General features: G+C 38.4%; 1 protein-coding gene across 4 annotated transcripts in view; it reads right to left on the bottom strand.

Annotated features, from left to right (window-relative positions):
- CTNNA2 (catenin alpha 2) overlaps positions 1-25,056 on the bottom strand; it is a 1,115,456-nt gene that overhangs the window by 950,025 nt on the left and 140,375 nt on the right. For all 4 annotated transcript variants that reach the window (XM_043603825.1, XM_043603826.1, XM_043603827.1 and 1 more), the window contains exon 2: positions 12,633-12,739. In XM_043603825.1, the coding sequence (XP_043459760.1) occupies positions 12,633-12,734 (102 nt within the window). In that variant the 5' untranslated portion in view covers positions 12,735-12,739. The remainder of the gene's footprint in view (positions 1-12,632; positions 12,740-25,056) is intronic.

Below are 25,056 nucleotides of genomic sequence, written 5' to 3'. Positions count from 1 at the left end.
GAGTTGGTTTTTTGAAAAAATAAACAAAATTGACAAACCTCTAGCCAGGCTTCTCAAAAAGAAAAGGGGGATGACCCAAATAGATAAAATCATGAATGAGATACAAACAATTATCAGGGAATACTATGAAAAATTATATGCCAACAAATTGGACAACCTGGAAGAAATGGACAAATTCCTGAACACCCACACACTTCCAAAACTCAATCAGGAGGAAATAGAAAGCTTGAACAGACCCATAACCAGTGAAGAAATTGAATCGGTTATCAAAAATCTCCCAACAAATAAGAGTCCAGGACCAGATGGCTTCCCAGGGGAGTTCTGCCAGACGTTTAAAGCAGAGATAATACCTATCCTTCTCAAGCTATTCCAAAAAACAGAAAGGGAAGGAAAACTTCCAGACTCATTCTATGAAGCCAGTATTACTTTGATTCCTAAACCAGACAGAGACCCAGTAAAAAAAGAGAACTACAGGCCAATATCCCTGATGAATATGGATGCAAAAATTCTCAATAACATACTAGCAAATCGAATTCAACAGCATATAAAAAGAATTATTCACCAAAATCAAGTGGGATTCATTCCTGGGATGCAGGGCTGGTTCAACATTCGCAAATCAATCAACGTGATACATCATATTAACAAAAAAAAGAGAAGAACCACATGACCCTGTCAATCGATGCAGAAAAGGCCTTTGACAAAATCCAGCACCCTTTCTTAATAAAAACCCTTGAGAAAGTCGGGATAGAAGGAACATACTTAAACATCATAAAAGCCATTTATGAAAAGCCCATGCTAACATCATCCTCAACGGGGAAAAACTGAGAGCTTTTTCCCTGAGATCAGGAACATGACAGGGATGCCCACTCTCACCGCTGCTGTTTAACATAGTGTTGGAAGTTCTAGCATCAGCAATCAGACAACAAAAGGAAATCAAAGGCATCCAAATTGGCAAAGATGAAGTCAAGCTTTCGCTTTTTGCAGATGACATGATATTATACATGGAAAATCCGATAGACTCCACCAAAAGTCTGCTAGAACTGATACAGGAATTCAGCAAAGTTGCAGGATATAAAATCAATGTACAGAAATCAGTTGCATTCTTATACACTAACAATGAAGCAACAGAAAGACAAATAAAGAAACTGATCCCATTCACAATTGCACCAAGAAGCATAAAATACCTAAGAATAAATCTAACCAAAGATGTAAAAGATCTGTATGCTGAAAACTATAGAAAGCTTATGAAGGTAATTGAAGAAGATATAAAGAAATGGAAAGACATTCCCTGCTCATGGATTGGAAAAATAAATATTGTCAAAATGTCAATACTACCCAAAGCTATCTACACATTCAATGCAATCCCAATCAAAATTGCACCAGCATTCTTCTCGAAACTAGAACAAGCAATCCTAAAATTCATATGGAACCACAAAAGGCCCCGAATAGCCAAAGGAATTTTGAAGAAGACCAAAGCAGGAGGTATCACAATCCCAGACTTTAGCCTCTACTACAAAGCTGTCATCATCAAGACAGCATGGTATTGGCACAAAGACAGACACATAGACCAATGGAATAGAATAGAAACCCCAGAACTAGACCCACAAACGTATGGCCAACTCATCTTTGACAAAGCAGGAAAGAACATCCAATGGAAAAAAGACAGTCTCTTTAACAAATGGTGCTGGGAGAACTGGACAGCAACATGCAGAAGGTTGAAACTAGACCACTTTCTCACACCATTCACAAAAATAAACTCAAAATGGATAAAGGACGTGAATGTGAGACAGGAAACCATCAAAACCCTACAGAAAAAAGCAGGAAAAGACCTTTCTGACCTCAGCCGTAGCAATCTCTTACTCGACACATCCCCAAAGGCAAGGGAATTAAAAGCAAAAGTGAATTACTGGGACCTTATGAAGACTAAAAGCTTCTGCACAGCAAAGGAAACAACCAACAAAACTAAAAGGCAACCAATGGAATGGGAAAAGATATTTGCAAATGACATATCGGACAAAGGGCTATTATCCAAAATCTAAAGAGCTCACCAAACTCCAAACCCGAAAAACAAATAATCCAGTGAAGAAATGGGCAGAAAACATGAATAGACACTTCTCTAAAGAAGACATCCGGATGGCCAACAGGCACATAAAAAGATGCTCAATGTCGCTCCTTATCAGGGAAATACAAATCAAAACCACATTCAGATATCACCTCACGCCAGTCAGAGTGGCCAAAATGAACAAATCAGGAGACTATAGACGCTGGAGAGGATGTGGGGAAACAAGAACCCTCTTGCACTGTTGGTGGGAATGCAAATTGGTGCAGCCGCTCTGGAAAGCAGTGTGGAGGTTCCTCAGAAAATTAAAATAGACCTACCCTATGACCCGGCAGTAGCACTGCTAGGAATTTACCCAAGGGATACAGGAGTACTGATGCACAGGGGCACTTGTACCCCAATGTTTATAGCAGCACTCTCAACAATAGCCAAATTATGGAAAGAGCCTAAATGTCCATCAACTGATGAATGGATAAAGAAATTGTGGTTTATATACACAATGGAGTACTACAGGGCAATGAGAAAGAACGAAATATGGCCCTTTGTAGCAACATGGATGGAACTGGAGAGTGTGATGCTAAGTGAAATAAGCCATACAGAGAAAGACAGATACCATATGGCTTCACTCTTATGTGGATCCTAAGAAACTTAACAGAAACCCATGGGGGAGGGGAAGGAAAAAAAAAAAGAGGTTAGAGTGGGAGAGAACCAAAGCATAAGAGACTCTTAAAAACTGAGAACAAACTGAGGGTTGATGGGGGTGGGAGGGAGGGGAGGGTGGGTGATGGGTATTGAGGAGGGCACCTTTTGGGATGAGCACTGGGTGTTGTATGGAAACAAATTTGACAATAAATTTCATATATTGGAAAAGAAAACAAAGGGAGAGGAAATCAACACATCACATGGTACATAGTAGTGAGTGTTTGCTAAACACAAAAGACCCAGAGCTAGTGCAGTCACATAATCGTTTACATCATATGCGATGACGTAACATCATCCATCAAATCAATGTTAATTTCAATTTTTGGTTTTGTGCTTTTAGTACTTATTTTGTAATTTTCTTTATAAAGAAACATATGTGCATACATATTCCACATTTATGCTACTTTAAGTCCATTCTAGAGTTGGGAAAATTTTGTTTTCATTTTTTTGTTTAAAAGGGCTCCATACATTACTCAATTTCTAAAACATGGTCAACACAGCTGGCCATAAAACAAAAAGAGCATCATTCCCATCTGGTGGCAGACATCAAAATTTTGAACATAATCCCAAAACAGAAATTAATCTAATTCCAGACAATATACTAGTCAATTAAACTCCTATTTCACAAGTGGCAAACACAGTACTACCAAGAAATCCCCCATATCAGTTCAATACAAAGAATTATTTCCAATATAATAACTACTTTAGGTATATGCATCTACTGTAAAAAAAATGCAGCAATTTAAAAATTTTACTATTAGCGGGTGAAACAATAAAAATACTTCATTCCAATTAAATATTAATATGTGTGATAAGTAAATTCCTAAATTAAAACCTCATTATATCTTTTCAAATACTATTTTTAATATAAAATAACGAGATTTTTAAATAAAAAGTTATTGTATTTTAGTTAGTTCATTCACCCACAGAAACTTTTATTAAAGATAGACAAACTAAAACATTTTTTCACACCAGAAAATTAGCATCCAAAACTTAAAAAGGGATTGGCATAGGGAACCTGGGTGGCTCAGTTGGTTAAACATCTGATCCTTTGTTTCAGCTCAGGTCATATTCCATGGTTCATGAGTTCAAGCCCTGCAGCAGGCTCCATGCTGGGCTGGCAGTGCAGAGTCTGCTTGAGATTCTCTCTCTCTCTCTCTCTCTCTCTCTCTCTCTCTGATACCACCCCCACCACCACTTGCTCTCTCTCTCTCAAAATAATTTTTTTTTAAAAAAGGGATATGAGAATTTAAAAATAAATATATTTTTTAAAGGGTATGAAAGTTAAACACATTTAATTTAATTAATTTTAACATATCGTTTACTCTGTATACAATTTGAACCCTTTGACAAATATGACATAAACTATGTCTTGTAACATTGTGGTGTCACATTGAAAACCACTCAACCATGTTAATCTTTGAATCTCATGAATAAACCATGAATTAAGGTAGTTCTCAATAAAAGCTTAAGTCTCAGAAGTTACTTCATTTCGGAGTGTCAGTTTATTTCTGGAAAATTTTCAGTTTTAAACCCCCTGATTTTACATTTAAATCTCATGATTTCCTACTTTTAAATGCACTAAGGTAATTAACTATAGTTGTGAGTCACACAAAGATGATTCTTTTTATGAGGACTTAATATCAAAAAAAGCAGAAAACCAAATATTTTTTTAAATATAAAATTAAATTTAAAAAAAAATTTAAAAATATTTTAAGTATGTTAAGTTCTAATTATTTCGCTTTTGAAACAATTAATTTTTGAGTACAATTTTAAAAGATGTAACTATAGAAGCTACTAATCTATTGGCCTAATAGAGGCCAATGATTAAAGAAAGTTCCTCTTCTTAGGAGGTTCCTTTCCCAGTATGCCAATTTGGAACAGCTCATTAAACAGCAATGGTATTTTTTCAGATGCTCATTGTTATTTAAGTTGCAGATTCATCTTTCTATAAGGAAATAAGGAACTAAATTCCAGAAAATTCCATTCTATTCTATTGCGATGGATTGAGTTGCATTAGTTTACTGAAGTTGAATTCCCATTAAGTTCAGATGTTCCTGTTTTAGTAATCTTTGATTAAATGTAACACACCATTCTTCTCTAAATCTGCATTAAAATATTTTTCTAAAGAAAATATCTAAAAGTTAGAGAGGGAGGGAGCCAAACCATAAGAGACTCTTAAAAACTGAGAAGAAACTGAGGCTTGATCGGGGGTGGGAGGGAGAGGAAAGTGGGTGATGGGCATTGCACCTGTTGGGATGCACCTGTTGGGATGAGCACTGGGTGTTGTATGGAAACCAATTTGACAATAAATTTCATGTTAAAAAAAAGAAAAAGGAAATATCTAATGACTCCTTATTTTATACATAGTACCCATTTTCTAATAAGTGGAAAGCCATTATTAGCAGGTAATGAAGAATGCAGCATTAAGAGCAAACCTGTATCAGAATAATATAAGACACTTCATGAATCACTTTAATACACCATCTCATGTATCCTTTCAATAATTCTATGAGACACAAATTATTATTATCTATAATCTACACTTGATAACACATTAAGTAACTTATTCAAGTTATCATTGGGAACACTGTACTTATAATCAGGCCCCCTTGACTCCAAACCTCTACTTCAATGGCATAAAAATAATAACAAATTTTTACATTAAATAACTATAAAATTAAAATGCATTTGATACAGGAAAAATAATCATCTTTTTAAGTTTTTCAAGTAAAAAGAGAATATTTTCCTGTTTTGATTTGTGGTTGTTTTGAACTGATGGAAACTCTATTTTTTTATATTTATCTTCTACCTAGCCGCCTAACCCCATTCTCATATTAATTTTAAATATAATGATATCATAAAGAGAGGGTGTTATCTGTCCTATCCCTATGTTTACATGGTACATTCCTTTATTTTGAAAGTTTGGTCCTATTCCTATTTAGAATTTTTATTGGAAAAGTGTGCAAAATTCTATCAAATGTCTTTTTAGCATCTAATGGTATAATTTATTGAGCTAATAAAATATATTTATTTAGTTCCTCATATTAGGCTATCATTATTTCTTTTTAATTTCATATTTTGTTATATACATGCTGACATTTGAATATACTACTGGATGGTATGTACTTTTTTGGTTGTTGTTGTTTTTTTTTTTTTTTGGTTGTTGTTGGGGGGGTTGTTGTGTTTTTTTGTTTTTGTTTTGTGTGGGTTTTTTTTTTTGCATTTAACCTCAGAAATGATACAGAACCATCATTGTCCTTTTGGTTTTTTTTAAATTTTTTTTAACGTTTATTTATTTTTGAGACACAGAGAGACAGAGCATGAACGGGGGAGGGTCAGAGAGAGAGAGGGAGACACAGAATCTGAAACAGGCTCCAGGCTCTGAGCTATCAGCACAGAGCCCGACGCGGGGCTCGAACTCGGGGACAGCGAGATCATGACCTGAGCCGAAGTCGGCCGCTTAACCGACTGAGCCACCCAGGCGCCCCTCATTGTCCTGTTGTTAAAGAGTTATTTTAAAGTATTTTGAATTATTTAAAATAAAATTGATTCTTCAAAAAGTGATTAAGGAGTTATCTTTTTCTATGGCTGAAATATTAGTTTAAATAACATTATGACTATCAGTTTTCTAAATGTCTAATAATATTTACCTTTGCATCCCTCTGTTCTGGTGCCTTTTTTGGTGGAGGGGAAAGAGTGAGCATGTGCACACTCATGAGAGAAAGGAGGGGAAGAGGGAGAGGGAGAGAGGAAATCTTAAGCACTGCACTCGGTGCAGAACCCAACATGGGGATATCTTTCACAACCATGAGATCATGACCTGAGCAAAAAATCAAGAGTTGGACGCTTAATTGAATGAGCCACCCATGTAACCCAGTTCTGGTGCTTTTTGATAACAGATCTTTAAATAGCTTTCCAATATGTATATGGCTTATTCTAGTTTCACCTTCTTTTGGATGTATTTTGGTAATTTAAGTTTTTCTAGGAATTTATTCCCATCCTCTATGTTTGCATGTTTCATCAGAGTAGAGTTGCATATAATAGTCTACTATACTTTTAAAATCTCTTGTTCTTGGAATTATTTATGCTTTCTCATTCATAATCCTATATGTTCTTTCTTTATATATTTTCCATAATTTGTGCCTTGAAGAATTTTTATTGTCCATTTCAAAGAAGGATCAAATTTTGAATTTATTTAACCCCATTAATGTTTGTATTCTATTTTAGTGATTCCGGTTTTCTTTGTTATTCTGTTCTCCTAGTTTCTTTTGATGTTCTTTTTCTAATTTCTTAAGATGAACAATTAGATTATTTTTATTTTTTTCTTTAATAAAAAAGGCATTGAAAGCTAAAATTTTGTAGTAAGCACAGCTTTTATTGGGTGTGTATATTTTGTTAGGAAGACATCACCTTTTTCATTAACTCTTATACAGTTTGCATTTCCCTTTGGTTCTAAGAGTTATCTAAGAGTGCTTCTTAATTTCTAATATATTTTTTAGTTTTCTAATAAAATTGCCTAATAAAGTGCTTAAGTTTCCTAATAAAACTTAGTATCACAGAATGTGGCCTATTAAAAATATTTCCTTTTTCTGAATTTATAAAGTTTGGGCATCTTGTTCAAGTACTAAACTTTCTAAGGTGAATCCTTCTTTATTTGAAATTTCATGATTTCCATAATGTAAAACTTCTCCAAAAGGAAACTTGCCATTTCAACATTAAGAAAAAATGCATTTATTTTTATTTATTTATTTTTACTTTTTTTGATTTATTTTTTCAATATATGAAGTTTATTGTTAAATTGGTTTCCATACAACACCCAGTGGTAATCCCAAAAGGTGCCCTCCTCAATACCCATCACCCACCCTCCCCTCCCTCCCACCCCCCATCAACCCTCAGTTTGTTCTCAGTTTTTAAGAGTCTCTTATGCTTCAGCCTCATTTATATTATGGTTGGAATGAGATAGTTTTGTTGGCTATTTTAAATAATAAATAGTAAATTCCTAATGTCATTTTTCTTTTATGACAGTGAATGAATTTTACTGAGAACCATTTAATCTCTGATATTTATTTCATTACTTACCTATCCCTCACAGAAAAACTGTAGGATAGTTATGGTCATACTGTTATTGAATACCACTATGAACTTTATTCAGTCCATAAAGTTGTGTGTGTGTGTGTGTGTGTGTGTGTGTGAGAGAGAGAGAGAGAGAGAGAGAGAGAGAGAGAGAGACAAATAGGGCTTTGATTTTCTTTCTCAGCTCCATCTTTAAAAATAAATATATGTTAAGCAAGAAGTTTATTCCTAGTATTTTCTTATCTCTCTTTCTTATTCATATTTCCTTCAAAGGTCAACAATCATGTCAGTCCTATCATTAAAGGCTTTATTCTAGGGGAGGGAATGCTTAGTCCCGATAGCAAAGCCATAATGTTATATAGAGAAGTTTGTCTGAAAAGTCACATTTTGAAAAGAATCTCTCTCTCTTTTAAATCAGAGTAGGAACACTGAAAAGAAAGATAATCCATTTAGATATCAGAAGACATTAAAGGGATGGTAAGACTTGTTACAGTGTTAAATCACTATGTGAATTTCAACAGAGTTTTAAGCATCCTCCTGTATTAAATTAACACATATGAATTAAAATTTAATAAGTATAAATATTAATAACCATCATATTCATAAATAATATAACAATATACATTAACATAATATATAATGTAATAATAAATATTTTTAATGCATTGCCTTTATCTGAAAGGATTTAGGTAACTGGACTGAAAGATAAGGAAAAGAATAATGTTTAATTGTAATCTTAGATATACTATTCTTTAGATAAGACAAGTACAACAGCAAAATATAAATACCAGAACATTGTAAGACGTAAAAGACAGTTTACGTGTAATATTTTGTTTCCTCATGCGAGCTTCATTCCTATGTTTTTCCTTGACTTATACAGAATTGGTTTATAGCTAATAGAAGCCTGAATATATAGTCATCAAAAAAAAAAAAAACGAGACAAATGGAAACTACATTGAATCAACATTTACTTTATAACATTCATTATGTTTTAATTATTGTGTTTCATTTAATCTGTATGATAAGGATTAAATATACTGATATATAATCTGAAGGTAAAATTCTGAGGCTAGGAAAAGGCAATCTGCTTTTTTTTTTTTGTACGTTTATTTATTTATTTTGAGAGAGAGACAGAGAGAGCTAGTGCGGGAGGGGAGCAGAGAAGGGGAGAGAGAGAATCCCAAGCTGACAGCACAGAGCTGATGCAAAGCTTGAACTCAGGAACTGTGAGATCATGACCTAAGCCAAAACCAAGACTCAGACACTTAACCTAACTGACTGAGCCACCCAGGTGCCGTAAGGCAGTCTGCTTTTGAGTAGGCTTAAAAAGCAGATTGTTCTGACTCCAAAATACCTCCTTAGCCAGTCTTTCTCAGGTTATCTATGATGAAAAGCTGTATGTTTGTTATTCCAATACCTCATAAAGCAAAGCGTTGTAAAATACAACAAAATGAATGATTCAAAAATTTAAAAGGATAAAAAATACAAGTCTAAATTGAATTATTAGAGAACACATATAAAATTATTCTGTAAAATGGTTATAAAAACTCTAAAACACTTTCTATTTCTATACTTAATGCAGACCAATAACAACTCATGCATAGGCCTTCGTCTACAGGCCATAATCTGAGTGGCCAACATATTCCCAAATCTAAGATCCTATGAGCATTAAGTGTTTCTCGAAGAAATTTTGATAGAACTAACAAGAATCATGACCAAGTGAAAAGTGTGCATAAATCTAACGAAATGTTTCAACAATTACATACAAAGATGTCCTCTACCTAAACGACAGAACTTGTGACTGTGTTATCTTAAATAACAAAAGGGACTTTGCGGATGTGATTAACTTAAAGATCTCAAGATGGAGAGACTACCTTAGAATATCTCGGTGGCCCTGATGTCATCACAAGGGTCCTCATTAAGGAGAAACAGGAGGGTTACAGTCTGAGGAGGAGGGGAGATGGTAAACACTGAAGTCAGAGAGAGAGAGAGATTTGGAGAAAGTACTATGCTGCTGGCTTTAAGGAAGGAGAAAAGCACCACAACCAGGGAATGCAGGTGCACACAGGATGCTGACAAAGGGAAGGAATGTCCTCCTTAAGGAACACAGCCCTAACAATACCTTGGCTTTAGGAGTTCTGGCCTCTAGAACTAGAGAGTAATAAATGTGTGTTGTTTTAAACTCCTAAGGTTGTGGTAATTTGTTAGAAAGGCAATTGGAAACATACTGATTTTGGTCTGGGGAGTAGGGTGCTGCTATAACAAATACCTAAGAAATGTGGAAGTGGCTTTCGAATGGATAATAGGCAGAGGCTAGAAAAATTTAAAGAATTTTAATAGAAAAATCTAAGTTTTCCTTGAACAGACTCAGTAAAAACAGGGCTACCAAGGCCTTGCTCACAAGGACTCAGAAGGAATTGAGGTACATAGTGGAGAAGGCCTCTATTATCTGAGAGGATATCAAAATCATCATAAAAAGACTGTAGAAAGGCAGGTGCTAAAGGAGACGCTAGTGAGGGCTCACAAAAAAAATAAAGAACATGGTACTAGGAATCGGAAGAAAGAGTGACAGAAAGCTTGGATGAACTGTGTCCTACACTTATGCGGAAATCCAAATTTTACATGATGAAGATGGATATTTAGCTGAGGAGCTTTCCAGGGAGTGACCTGGTTTCTTCTCCCTGCTTATAGTAAAATGTGAGAAGAAAGAAAGAAATTGAGAAAATAACAGTTAGGCTAAAAGAAACCAGAACTTGAGGATTTGGAAAATTCTCAGCATATGTAGATTGCAAAAGGCACCGGAATTAGAAAACTCACTCTCAGGAGAGAAAGCCAGTTGTATGTCTGGATAACCTTTGGCTTGTGCCTTGGAAGGACTAAAAGCTCAGAGTATTCAGTCATACAGAGTGCTCTTTGAAGCGTTTAGGCATGTGACTGCTGGATCTTCAGCCATTTCAGCAGAGGCCAAAAATGAGATGGGATTATCTGGGAATTTTCTGTGAAGTAGCCTGTTTTCTAACAGAGTGAACCCCAGAGACATACAGGGGAGAACTACACGTTTCTGAAGAATGTTATATCCAGTGTTTCTACACTGCCAGTTTGGACTGAGAGTGACAAAAAGGATACAATTCAAAAGGGCTGCTGGACTCCCAAATGCTATAGACAGGAAATGTGCTGATAAAATATTCAGCTGAAAATATGTGCTACCCTTCATGAAAAAGGAATAGCAGTTCTTAGGGTGTAGAGCCAGGCGCATAGGGCAAAGCCTCAGGCCACAGAGGATTATTCCCAAGCTTTCAAAACTGAGGGAATTTGCTCAGCTGGATCTCTAAATTGCTTGAGATTGATAACCATTTTCTCCCCCTTCCACTTTCTCCCTTTTCAAATGGGAACATCTGTGACTATTTTCTTATGTCTGTGCCACCAATGCATTTCGGGAGCATATATTTTGTTTTCTAGTTTTACAGGTAACAGATGGAGAGGAATTTTGTTCAGGAACGGATTTTAACCAGAACCTCACCGAAACCTACTTTAGATGATTGAGATGACGAGATTTGTAATTTTTAAACTGATGAAATTTTGATGAGATTTTGAACTTGAGAAGATTCTATAATAGGTTGAGATGTTTGGGGAATCTGGGGATATGGTGTTTTCCATGTGGGAAGGATGTGAATTTTTGGTAGGGGGGTGGGCACAGGGCAGAATATGCTGAGCTGAATAATGATTCCCAAAGATGTCCGTGTCCTACTTCCTGGAAACTGTGAATATGTTATCTTAAATGGCTGTGATGTGGTTAAGAATCTTGAGATGAGATTGTTCTGGACTGTTTGAGTGGGCCCAGTATAATCACAAGGGTCCTTATAAGAGGGAAATATGAGGAGATGTGAAGACAGGGAGCAGAGTTCAGAGTCAGAGAGAGATTTAAAGATGCTACATTGCTGGCTTTGAATACGAAGAAGGCATCAAAGAAGGCAAGTGAACTTCAGAAGACGGAAGAGACAAAAACACGGACTTTCTGCCAGAACCTCCAGAGGGAATGCAGTTCCACCAACACCTTGACTTCAGGATTTCTGACCTCCAGAACCTAGGTAATAAATCTGTGATGCTTTAAGACTCCAAGCTTGTGGTACTGTGTTATAGCAGTTAAAGGAAACCAGTATGAAGGGCCTCCACTTAACTTGGTATACCTCCCTAAAAATATACCATAAAAACCTTGAATTTTCACATTCCATGAATTTCTGAGTTTAACATAGCAGATACTATGCTTCCTAAGGTACTAAAAGCTAACTTTTAAAACTTAAATCCTGAGGATATTTTTTTTTCTGTTGACAGTCATCTTGTGGAAATGTGGTGAATGTGACAACAGAAAAAATGGAACATTTCAACTTTCCAACATGATAAATTCTCCAACATAAACTAAAGAAAAAGTAATACACTTTGCTCTTAAATATTAACAGTTCTTCCCAACTGTGCACTAGCATCTGAAAGTGAACTAGGGATAGTTTATTTAGACTTTGAACTCATTACTGCAAATGAGAGCCCCCTTCACCAAGGCCCCCTCTTTAATTATCTCATCAACCTAATTTCAAACATCATACGATGAGTTTGTTAAAAGGCACTTCAGAATGTTATTGGGCCATAAAACTGTCCATAGTTCTGGCAGTAACGTACATTCAGTAATCAGCATTATGGCATGATTTATTTGCTTAGAGATTTCTAAGGTTTTTGAAATGTTACCATATAATCACAATAGAAACATACACATGTAACAAAAGTGTTTCAAACCATGCCTTACCTGTGTAACAAGTGGCTCCAAAAGCCTCTCCACTGTTAGTGTCCGGATTTCCAAACTTTTGGGGTCCCATTTTAAAATGATCGGTGAAGTTGCCGAAGTCATGCTCCCTATAGAAACACACATTACTGGTAAGAAATAATGATTACTGAAATAATCTGTTACCTTGGGGGTTCAAGATAAATAAATCACCAAAACTCAGAACATACTTGGAGGTTATATGTCTCATTAAAACCTGTCAAATTAAAGATGGGGAAAGCAGAACTATGTGAGGCGGTGGTGTTGGAATCAGATTAAAACCTGAGAGCTCCTGATGACACCTGTGTACATTAGACAAACTTCTGGGATTCAACTAACACGGAAATATTTCACTCACTCAATATTTAGTACATGTATCGATCTGCTATGTGCTGGGAAAGAATTGGACCTTGACTCCAAGTAGTTTACGGTTTCAAGGTAGAGAGAGCCAAGGTAGGCAACACTTATATCTCAGCGTGACCCAGGAATGCAGAGGGCTATGGAAAAACTGAGAAAAGACACCAAACTGGGGCTGGGAAACCAACAAAGATTTTCAGGAAGCACAGTAAATCTACCATGATCACCAGATGAGGGATCTATTTCATAACAAATAGCTACTTTGTTTTCTTCACATCATAACTGGCCACTGAGGATATTATACTCCCTGTGGCAGCTGAGTTTCATCCTCTTAAGTAGGAAAGATATTTTGCAAACTGAGTGATAACGGTTTTGAAAATTAGCTTGCTGCTATATACATACTCTCTGATTACTCACTGCATTTACATTCTTGTCCCATAAAATTAGTGTCTGATAAGGTTATTTATTTCATTCTAAAGCAATCCTCTCCTACCTAAGAACCATTGATGGGCGGGTAGCATTCTCCCACATATCAAGCACAAAATATGGCCCTGGCCTCAACAGAATAAATTATACATTCTATCAGGGGTGTGTTTCTCAGTGAGAAATTGACTGCTCTTTGCTGAATACATTTCGACAACTAACCACTAGACAAGCAACCTTAGAATGTACAAACTAAATCTGAATCATTTGCTTTAATACCACTACAAATCACACTGTTCATAGCTATTCTCTTCTTTTGAATCAATGTCCCCACTCCATTCCCTCCTTATAAATCAATGTAGATGATTATTGCTATTAAAATTAACACGACAAAGAAAGCCTATCACAATAGGCACACGCCTCTTTACTGCACTGCTACAGCAAATACACCCAACAAATTTGCTTTGGCGGGGGGGAAAAAGGCAAAGATACAGTGTGCTGGTATTTTACCTCTCTCCAAGTGCCATGTTTAAAAGAAAAAAACAAGTACAGCGATCCAAACATATAGGCAGATTTAGATTGGTATTCCTTCACAACAACAATAGTTGGCACAGACAAGCTGCCTGTCCTCCAAAAACCTAAAACACTTTACACATTTCCCATTCACACTACCAACTGACAAATGGTAGCTCTGACATGCATGGAATTCTGCTGTGGGGCCGCACACCTTCTCGTGCCATGGAAGGGTGAAGATGCCAGATGTTTTCTACGTGCATGTGATACCATTGTCCCCACTGAGGCCAGATCTACCTAAATGATCTTGGTCCGGTATTTATAACACAGTTTTTGCAAGTTCCCTGAAAGTGTTTTTCAAGCTCTGATGGAATAATGTGTGGCAAAATTATGTTGACACACAAGGAAGTCCTATAGGAAAGCCAGATAACTAGCAGTGAAGTCATTTTAACACAATGTGAAAGGTACTGGGTAAGACTGTGTAGAGAGTTGCCATTTGTTGCATGAACATGCTTGTGTGTACTGGTAGAGAAAGGAAAGCACATAAAATCTTCTACAGATAATCCAATTCAAAACTGTAAAGAAATGACATTCAAAAAAAAGCTGAGATGGGAAACAAAAATGCTAGGATAATCACATCAGAGACACTAGCATGCATCAGGCAGAAATGGGAGACACAGAACAAAGACCTCAAGCCAACTGTAAGCCAAGAAGCAGAGTTAGAGCCTTGAGTCCTGAAGGTCACATAGCCCTTATAAACCTAAACATGAAAGGACAAGAGTTGCTGGGTAAATCACTTGACTTAATTTATTCCTGTGGAGATTAATATTTTCAGTCACTTCTTGTGACACAGGTAAGATTCAATAGCAAAAGGCAAGGAAAGGTTATATGGTGTTAATTTGTTGAAGAAGAAAATCTAGTCATGGAAACTTTAGATGGTGTTTTCCCAGCTACTAAATTTTTGATATGGTTTCGACTAAAACTAGGAATTCTGCCTCTATTCTATGATATTTTCGTAATTTGGCTTAATATCCAAATTACCAAGGACCAAGCATGAGAGATGGGTATGCAATATCTCTACCTCATAACCCAGGCTATCTGAGATATCTGTTGAGATCTAAGTTTCTCACTAAATTGCCACTAAGGAGCATCCTCACTTCAAGCCAGCTATTGAGCATGAGAAAGAGGAAGGTAAGAAGCTCCTTTGGTTGTACTACTTGAGCCAGTATATTCCTTGCAATCTGTTGCTTTTAGAAGAGTTTATGTCTTGCTATTTGGGGCACACACTTGATTGCTTTCTAATGGACTAGGCCTTGTACTGGAAACATTTTCCCCATCAAAGCCCTCAGCTAATTGAAATTGCATAAAAACAAACAAAAAATGATTCCATTCTTGGCTAATGATCATAACCTTAGTCTCCTATATTCAACTATTGATGATCTTCCCCTTCAGTGCTAGTAAGGATAGATGATGGCACAGAAGAGACAGTCACACAACCTCTAGAGCAGAGAAATGGGGTAATTACAGTCAGTAAGTAGAAATGACAGTGTGTAACCCCCATGACAAGCATACACAAGATGGCTGACTCTTAACTGAGAGGGTCATCCCACCTGTGCTTTCAATATTTATAAATTCATAAGGGCAAAGAAAACATAGGCTTTTAAGGTAGATCAAGTGATTATTCGGTAGTCACCCAGCCTCCATCCCTCACCTCGATGAAAAGAGAATGCCTCCCCACATCACTGAGGCTGGGCTTTGGGCAATGGAATGTTAGGAAATATGATGCGAATAGACCTTTGAAATATGCTTGTGTGGTTAGACTTGACTTCTTGTGCTACTGCCTCCTGCGATGATGGTCACGTAGAGTTCACTGGTCCTACAATGTAAGAAAGACTTGTGGAGCAAACCTGAATCTAAACTGCAGCTGGAACCAAGACCAGCTGAACCAAGCCTGGTCAGCCAGCTACCAATCAATCCACAGACACAGGATCAAGAATTAAATGCTTGCTATTGTGTATCGCTGAGATGTTTTGTCATCAACTGTTATTTAACAATAGCTAACAGAATTATGGCTAATAGACCTTTGTTTGAATGAAGCCTTACAATTTATTAACTTTGTGATGTTGTCCAAATTACCTACCCTTCCTGAGCCTCAGTTTCCTCAAATGAAAAATCAGGACAAGTGTTTTATAGGTTTATTGTGAGGATTAAATACCTTAATGGATAGAAAACATTTCTGGAGAGCACACCTGGAGAGGTTTTGCAAGATGGCGGCTTAGGAGGACGCTGGGCTCACCGCACGTCCTGCTGATCACTTAGATTCCATCTACACCTGCCTAAATAACCAGAAAACCGCCAGAGGATTAGCAGAACGGAGTCGCCGGAGCCAAACGCAGATGAGAGGCCCACGGAAGAGGGTAGGAAGGGTGGCGAGGCGGTGCGCGCTCCACGGACTGGCAGGAGGGAGCTGGGGCGGAGGGGCGGCTCACCGGCCAAGCAGAGCTCCCGAGTCTGGCTGGAAAAAGCGGAGGGGCCTGACGGACTGTGTTCCCACAACAAGCACCACTTAGCATCTGGGAGGTCATAAGTTAACAGCTCTGCTCGGAAAGCGGGAAGGCTGGAGGACAAAGGGAGGGAGAGCTGCTAGGCCCGCTGACAACAGAGCTCAGTTTGGTGGGGAACAAAGGTGCTCGCCAGCGCCATCTCCCCCGCCCATCCCCCAGCCGAAATCCCAAAGAGAACCAGTTCCTGCCAGGGAACTTGCTCGCTCCACTCCGCGCAAACACCCAACTCTGCGCTTCTGCGGAGCCAAACCTCCGGCAGCGGATCTGACTCCCTCCCGCTGCCACAGGGCCCCTCCTGAAGTGGATCACCTAAGGAGAAGCGATCTAAGCCTGCCCCTCCTGCCCCCATGCACCTTGCCTACCCACCCCAGCTAATACCCCAGATCCCCAGCATCACAAGCCTGGCAGGGTGCAAGTAGCCCAGACGAGCCACACCACCCCACAGTGAATCCCGCCCCTAGGAGAGGGGAACAGAAGGCACACACCAGTCTGACTGTGGCCCCAGCGGTGGGCTGGGGGAAGACATCAGGCCTGACTGCGGCCCTGCCCACCAACTCCAGTTATACACCACAGCACAGGGGAAGTGCCCTGCAGGTCCTCACCACGCCAGGGACTATCAAAAATGACCAAGCGGAAGAATTCCCCTCAGAAGAATCTCCAGGAAATAACAACAGCTAATGAGCTGATCAAAAAGGACTTAAATAATATAACAGAAAGTGAATTTAGAATAATGGTCATAAAATTAATCGCTGGGCTTGAAAACAGTATACAGGACAGCAGAGAATCTCTTGCTACAGAGATCAAGGGACTAAGGAACAGTCACGAGGAGCTGAAAAACGCTTTAAACAAAATGCATAACAAAATGGAAACCACCACAGCTCGGCTTGAAGAGGCAGAGGAGAGAATAGGTGAACTAGAAGATAAAGTTATGGAAAAAGAGGAAGCTGAGAAAAAGAGAGATAAAAAAATCCAGGAGTATGAGGGGAAAATTAGAGAATTAAGTGATACACTAAAAAGAAATAATATACGCATAATTAGTATCCAGAGGAGGAGGAGAGAGGGAAAGGTGCTGAAGGGGTACTTGAAGAAATAATAGCTGAGAACTTCCCTGAACTGGGGAGGGAAAAAGGCATTGAAATCCAAGAGGCACAGAGAACTCCCTTCAGACGTAACTTGAATCGATCTTCTGCACGACATATCATAGTGAAACTGGCAAAATACAAGGATAAAGAGAAAATTCTGAAAGCAGCAAGGGGTAAACGTGCCCTCACATATAAAGGGAGACCTATAAGACTCGTGACTGATCTCTCTTTTGAAACTTGGCAGGCCAGAAAGAATTGGCACGAGATTTTCAGGGTGCTAGACAGAAAAAATTTGCAGCCAAGAATCCTTTATCCAGCAAGTCTGTCATTTAGAATAGAAGGAGAGATAAAGGTCTTCCCAAACAAACAAAAACTGAAGGAATTTGTCACCACTACACCAGCCCTACAAGAGATCCTAAGGGGGACCCTGTGAGACAAAGTCCCAGAGACGTCACTACAAGCATAAAACATACAGACATCACAATGACTCTAAACCCGTATCTTTCTATAATTACACTGAATGTAAATGGATTAAATGCGCCAACCAAAAGACATAGGGTATCAGAATGGATAAAAAAACAAGACCCATCTATTTGCTGTCTACAAGAGACTCATTTTAGACCTGAGGACACCTTTAGATTGAGAGTGAGGGGATGGAAAACTATTTATCATGCGACTGGAAGCCAAAAGAAAGCTGGAGTAGCCATACTTATATCAGACAAACTAGACTTTAAAGGCTGTAACAAGAGATGAAGAAGGACATTATATAATAGTTACAGGGTCTATCCATCAGGAAGAGCTGACAATTATAAATGTCTATGTGTCGAATACCGGAGCCCCCAAATATATAAAACAATTACTCATAAACATAAGCAACCTTATTGATAAGAATGTGGTAATTGCAGGGGACTTTAACACCCCACTTACAGAAATGGATAGATCATCTAGACACATGGTCAATAAAGAAACAAGGGCCCTGAATGAGACATTGGATCAGATGGACCTGACAGATATATTTAGAACTCTGCATCCCAAAGCAACAGAATATACTTTCTTCTCGAGTGCATATGGAACATTCTCCAAGATAGATCATATACTGGGTCACAAACAGCCCTTCATAAGTTTACCAGAATTGAAATTATACCATGCATACTTTCAGACCACAATGCTATGAAGTTTGAAATCAACCACAGAAAAAAGTCTGGAAAACCTCCAAAAGCATGGAGGTTAAAGAACACCCTACTAACGAATGAGTGGGTCAACCAGGCAATTAGAGAAGAAATTAAAAAATATATGGAAACAAACGAAAATGAAAATACAACAATCCAAACGCTTTGGGACGCAGCAAAGGCAGTCCTGAGAGGAAAATACATTGCAATCCAGGCCTATCTCAAGAAACAAGAAAAATCCCAAATACAAAATCTAACAGCACACCTAAAGGAACTAGAAGCAGAACAGCAAAGGCAGCCTAAGCCCAGCAGAAGAAGAGAAATAATAAAGATCAGACCAGAAATAAATAATATAGAATCTAAAAAAACTGTAGAGCAGATCAACGAAACCAAGAGTTGTTTTTTTGAAAAAATAAACAAAATTGACAAACCTCTAGCCAGGCTTCTCAAAAAGAAAAGGGAGATGACCCAAATAGATAAAATCATGAATGGAAATGGAATTATTACAACCAATCCCTCAGAGATACAAACAATTATCAGGGAATACTATGAAAAATTATATGCCAACAAATTGGACAACCTGGAAGAAATGGACAAATTCCTGAACACCCACACTCTTCCAAAACTCAATCAGGAGGAAATAGAAAGCTTGAACAGACCCATAACCAGTGAAGAAATTGAATCGGTTATCAAAAATCTCCCAACAAATAAGAGTCCAGGACCAGATGGCTTCCCAGGGGAGTTCTGCCAGACGTTTAAAGCAGAGATAATACCTATCCTTCTCAAGCTATTCCAAGAAATAGAAAGGAAAGGAAAACTTCCAGACTCATTCTATGAAGCCAGTATTACTTTGATTCCTAAACCAGACAGAGACCCAGTAAAAAAAGAGAACTACAGGCCAATATCCCTGATGAATATGGATGCAAAAATTCTCAATAAGATACTAGCAAATCGAATTCAACGGCATATAAAAAGAATTATTCACCATGATCAAGTGGGATTCATTCCTGGGATGCAGGGCTGGTTCAACATTCACAAATCAATCAACGTGATACATCACATTAATAAAACAAAAGAGAAGAACCATATGATCCTGTCAATCGATGCAGAAAAGGCTTTCGACAAAATCCAGCACCCTTTCTTAATAAAAACCCTTGAGAAAGTCGGGATAGAAGGAACATACTTAAACATCATAAAAGGCATTTATGAAAAGCCCACAGCTAACATCATCCTCAACGGGGAAAAACTGAGAGCTTTTTCCCTGAGATCAGGAACATGACAGGGATGCCCACTCTCACCGCTGCTGTTTAACATAGTGCTGGAAGTTCTAGCATCAGCAATCAGACAACAAAAGGAAATCAAAGGCATCCAAATTGGCAAAGATGAAGTCAAGCTTTCGCTTTTTGCAGATGACATGATATTATACATGGAAAATCCGATAGACTCCACCAAAAGTCTGCTAGAACTGATACAGGAATTCAGCAAAGTTGCAGGATACAAAATCAATGTACAGAAATCAGTTGCATTCTTATACACTAACAATGAAGCAACAGAAAGACAAATAAAGAAACTGATCCCATTCACAATTGCACCAAGAAGCATAAAATACCTAGGAATAAATCTAACCAAAGATGTAAAAGATCTGTATGCTGAAAACTATAGAAAGCGTATGAAGGAAATTGAAGAAGATTTAAAGAAATGGAAAGACATTCCCTGCTCATGGATTGGAAGAATAAATATTGTCAAAATGTCAATACTACCCAAAGCTATCTACACATTCAATGCAATCCCAATCAAAATTGCACCAGCATTCTTCTCGAAACTAGAACAAGCAATCCTCAAATTCATATGGAACCACAAAAGGCCCCGAATAGCCAAAGGAATTTTGAAGAAGAAGACCAAAGTAGGAGGCATCACAATCCCAGACTTTAGCCTCTACTACAAAGCTGTCATCATCAAGACAGCATGGTATTGGCACAAAGACAGACACATAGACCAATGGAATAGAATAGAAACCCCAGAACTAGACCCACAAACGTATGGCCAACTCATCTTTGACAAAGCAGGAAAGAACATCCAATGGAAAAAAGACAGCCTCTTTAACAAATGGTGCTGGGAGAACTGGACAGCAACATGCAGAAGGTTGAAACTAGACCACTTTCTCACACCATTCACAAAAATAAACTCAAAATGGATAAAGGACCTAAATGTGAGACAGGAACCCATCAAAACCTTAGAGGAGAAAGCAGGAAAAGACCTCTCTGACCTCAGCCATAGCAATCTCTTACTCGACACGTCCCCAAAGGCAAGGGAATTAAAAGCAAAAGTGAATTACTGGGACCTTATGAAGATAAAAAGCTTCTGCACAGCAAAGGAAACAACCAACAAAACTAAAAGGCAACCAACGGAATGGGAAAAGATATTCGCAAATGACATATCGGACAAAGGGCTAGTATCCAAAATCTATAAAGAGCTCACCAAACTCCACACCCGGAAAACAAATAACCCAGTGAAGAAATGGGCAGAAAACATGAATAGACACTTCTCTAAAGAAGACATCCGGATGGCCAACAGGCACATGAAAAGATGTTCAGCGTCGCTCCTTATCAGGGAAATACAAATCAAAACCACACTCAGGTATCACCTCACGCCAGTCAGAGTGGCCAAAATGAACAAATCAGGAGACTATAGATGCTGGCGAGGATGTGGAGAAACGGGAACCCTCTTGCACTGTTGGTGGGAATGCAAATTGGTGCAGCCACTCTGGAAAGCAGTGTGGAGGTTCCTCAGAAAATTAAAAATAGACCTACCCTATGACCCAGCAATAGCACTGCTAGGAATTTATCCAAGGGATACAGGAGCACGGATGCATAGGGCCACTTTTACCCCAATGTTCATAGCAGCACTGTCAACAATAGCCAAATTATGGAAAGAGCCTAAATGTCCATCAACTGATGAATGGATAAAGAAATTGTGGTTTATATACACAATGGAATATTACGTGGCAATGAGAAAAAATGAAATATGGCCTTTTGTAGCAACGTGGATGGAACTGGAGAGTGTGATGTTAAGTGAAATAAGCCATACAGAGAAAGACAGCTACCATATGTTTTCACTCTTATGTGGATCCTGAGAAACTTAACAGGAACCCATGGGGGAGGGGAAGGAAAAAAAAAAAAAGAGGTTAGAATGGGAGAGAGCCAAAGCATAAGAGACTCTTAAAAACTGAGAACAAACTGAGGGTTGATGGGGGGTGGGAGGGAGGAGAGGGTGGGTGATGGGTATTGAGGAGGGCACCTTTTGGGATGAGCACTGGGTGTTGTATGGAAACCAATTTGACAATAAATTTCATAAAAAAAAAGAAAAGATTTCTGGAAATATTATTACTGTTATTATTTTCCAAACATTAGGTATCTTCTTCTGGCAATTTTTTATCTCTAGGGGGAATATGGAAGCACCCATTAAAAACAGAGATCCAGGGGTGCTTGGGTGGCTCAGTTGGTTAAGCGTCCAACTCTTGGTTTTGGCTCAAGTCATGATCTCTTGGTTTTATGAGTTGGAACCCTGCATCGGGCTCTGTGCTGACAGCACAGAGCCTGCTTGGGATTCTCTCTTTCCCTCTCTCTCTGCCCCTCCCCTGCTCACGCTGTCTCTGCCTCTCTCAGAAATAAATGAATAAACCTTAAAAACAAATAGAAATCCAAATGGACTCTCTTCTGAGTGGAACAACCAAATTGACCTAAAGAAGAAGGCAAGAGAACAAATGGAGTGTATGGTCACATACACCAGCCTTTCATCTTTCCAAGGATGGAATGACATGGTTTCAAATAAACACTACAGAATTGTACAATTAATGTAGTCTATTTTGCCCACAAAAGAGATTCTAAGCAAAGAAAATGCATTTTTTTCAATGCCTTAAATTCAAAGGAAAAATATATTTATTTTACTTGCTTTTGATAAAGAGACTTAGAACGCTGATGGCACACGTGGAAAAGTAAAAAGAAGGGACTGTAACAGAAGTCAGCAAGGTTGTCTTCTTCCATACATCATGGTTTTACAAGCCCCAAAACAACCTCTTAGCAATTTATTTAATCTCTGAGAAGATTTTCTTCTTGAAAAGTATCAAAATATCAAATATCCCTGAAAGGTGCCAACATGGTCTACAGGGTAGTATCTTAGATAATTTCAGACTCTCTTCATGGGGGTAAAGACGAAATGTGGGCCAGGATGCTAGCAACCATCTGTCACTCACACCAGAAAAAGCAAAACCTGACAAAAAGAAAAGCCAGAATAAAACAAGACCCCTTATAAATAGCCAAGGGTCAAGTGCTTTGTGTCTTTGGACAGTGTCCTGATAAAATTCCTTGAGGTTGCCTTCCAGGGAAGGCATTTGAGTGATAAATATGTTAATGGAGTGCATAATTCAGTGCAGAGATTCCCTTTCTAGGCATTCCTAGAAAATGTCTTCTGAACTCTCTGCCTCACCTTTCTGAGTTTTCACCATTCCTACTCCTGTTCTTTTGCAAAGCAATGGTCCAGGAAGCTTTCCAGTTGTCCAGGAGGCCCCCCAAACCTGTCTTCCTCCAAGGAGCTCCAGCTTCAGATTCTCTTTACAAATCTGTCTCTTCAAAACTGAGCTCCATTGCCAACAAACTCTGTGAGGCTTTATTAGCTGACAGGCTAGCTTTAGTTGACAGGCAAATTGAAAAGAAGTTAATGGCTAATACGGAAGTTTATTCACCTATTCCACACATACGATGTTGAATCAATTGCTTAACCGAAGCTTCAGTTTCATCACTGTAAAATAAGGATGGTAATACCCTTACATAATTCATGAATTTGTTCTGAAAATCAGTGAAATAATTGCATAGGCAAAAAGTGCTTGTTTTACTTCTTTGCATGTTGTCTGTTTGGATATTCAGTTCAAGATGTCCATTGGGGTGGGGACCCATGGAGACCCTGTAAGGCAAGATGCCTGAAAACAAAGCTTTGTTAAGAAAGTAAAAGATATGAAAATGAGATAATTTTCTAAATTTCTTCAGCATTTCAAGAATCTAGACTAGAAACACTGAATCACATTGTTACTTTCATGATTAATAATACTGGCTAGGGGCGCCTGGATGGGTTTGTCGGTTAGGTGCCTGACTTCCGCTCAGGTCATGATCTTGCAGTTCTTGAGTTCAAGCCCCACACCCACTCTGTGCTGACAGCTCGGAGTCTGGAGCCTGCTTTGGATTCTGTGTCTAACCTCTCTCTCTACCCCTCTCCCACTCACATTCTGTCTCTCTCAAAAATAAGTAAACATTATAATTTTTTAAAATAATAATAATACTGACTAATGATCTGGCATTATCATTACCTCCCATTTATAGATAGGGGAACTAAAGTATAAAATAGTTTAGAAAATTGTCCAAGGTCACAAAATTTGTACCTAAACTGCCTGGCTTTGGTGTCGGTGTTTACAACAACAATGTTTTATTACTTTTAAAGAATTCCTAGGCTTAGTTTAATGCCAACATTACTATGGAACTTCTGAACTAGGGAGGAGAATGGAGATACGGAGAGAAATGGAAAAACAGAGAGAGAGGAGAAGAGAACTGACAAAAATGAATGTTACATAAGGGAGACACAAATGGCACAAATGGCAGGTGCACTGATACACATGTGGAGCCCATGGGAAGTGTGGCTGCACTTTCTGGTGAGACAAAGCAGGTCCTGAGTTCAGTTTCCTCCAGATATCTTTGGTACCTTGGGGCAAGAATGGGATGCACACAATGAGGCTGGGCTAGCTAGTGAGCAACATAACACCCTGGCAAAGCCAATAAAAAGACCCTGTATGAGTCACACCAAGTAAACAGAATTTTGACCCCCATGCCCTTGAACCCCTTGTGTTCCACTCGTGCGTAGGTCACATTACATGGTAAAGGGGGACTTTGCTGATACAATTATGGTCACTAATCACTGGATCTTAAAATAGGGGGATGATGCTGTATTTATCCAAATGGGCACAATATAAAGCTGAGCCCTTAAAAATAGCATTCTCCTGGTTGGCAATGGGTAAGAAAAGGAGTCATAGAGATGTAGCAGACAAGAACGTAGGTGACGCAGTTGAGGCAGAAGAGCATAGGGAGGTGGGGCGAGAGGATGTCGGTTGGAGCAGAATAGCATGGCAGACGGACTCAACCTATTGTTGCCAGAAGCGGCCATATGCAAAGCACATAGGAATCCAGGTGGGTTTTGAGAGCTAGGAGCTAAGAAGGTGCTGTGGCTGAAAGCCAGCAAAGAAATGAGGCCTCAGTAC

The sequence above is a fragment of the Prionailurus bengalensis genome, chromosome A3 (assembly GCF_016509475.1).
Source record: "Prionailurus bengalensis isolate Pbe53 chromosome A3, Fcat_Pben_1.1_paternal_pri, whole genome shotgun sequence".
NCBI lineage: Eukaryota > Metazoa > Chordata > Mammalia > Carnivora > Felidae > Prionailurus > Prionailurus bengalensis.
Note: the sequence above shows the minus strand (reverse complement) of the source record. Positions and strands in the feature narration are given on the sequence as shown.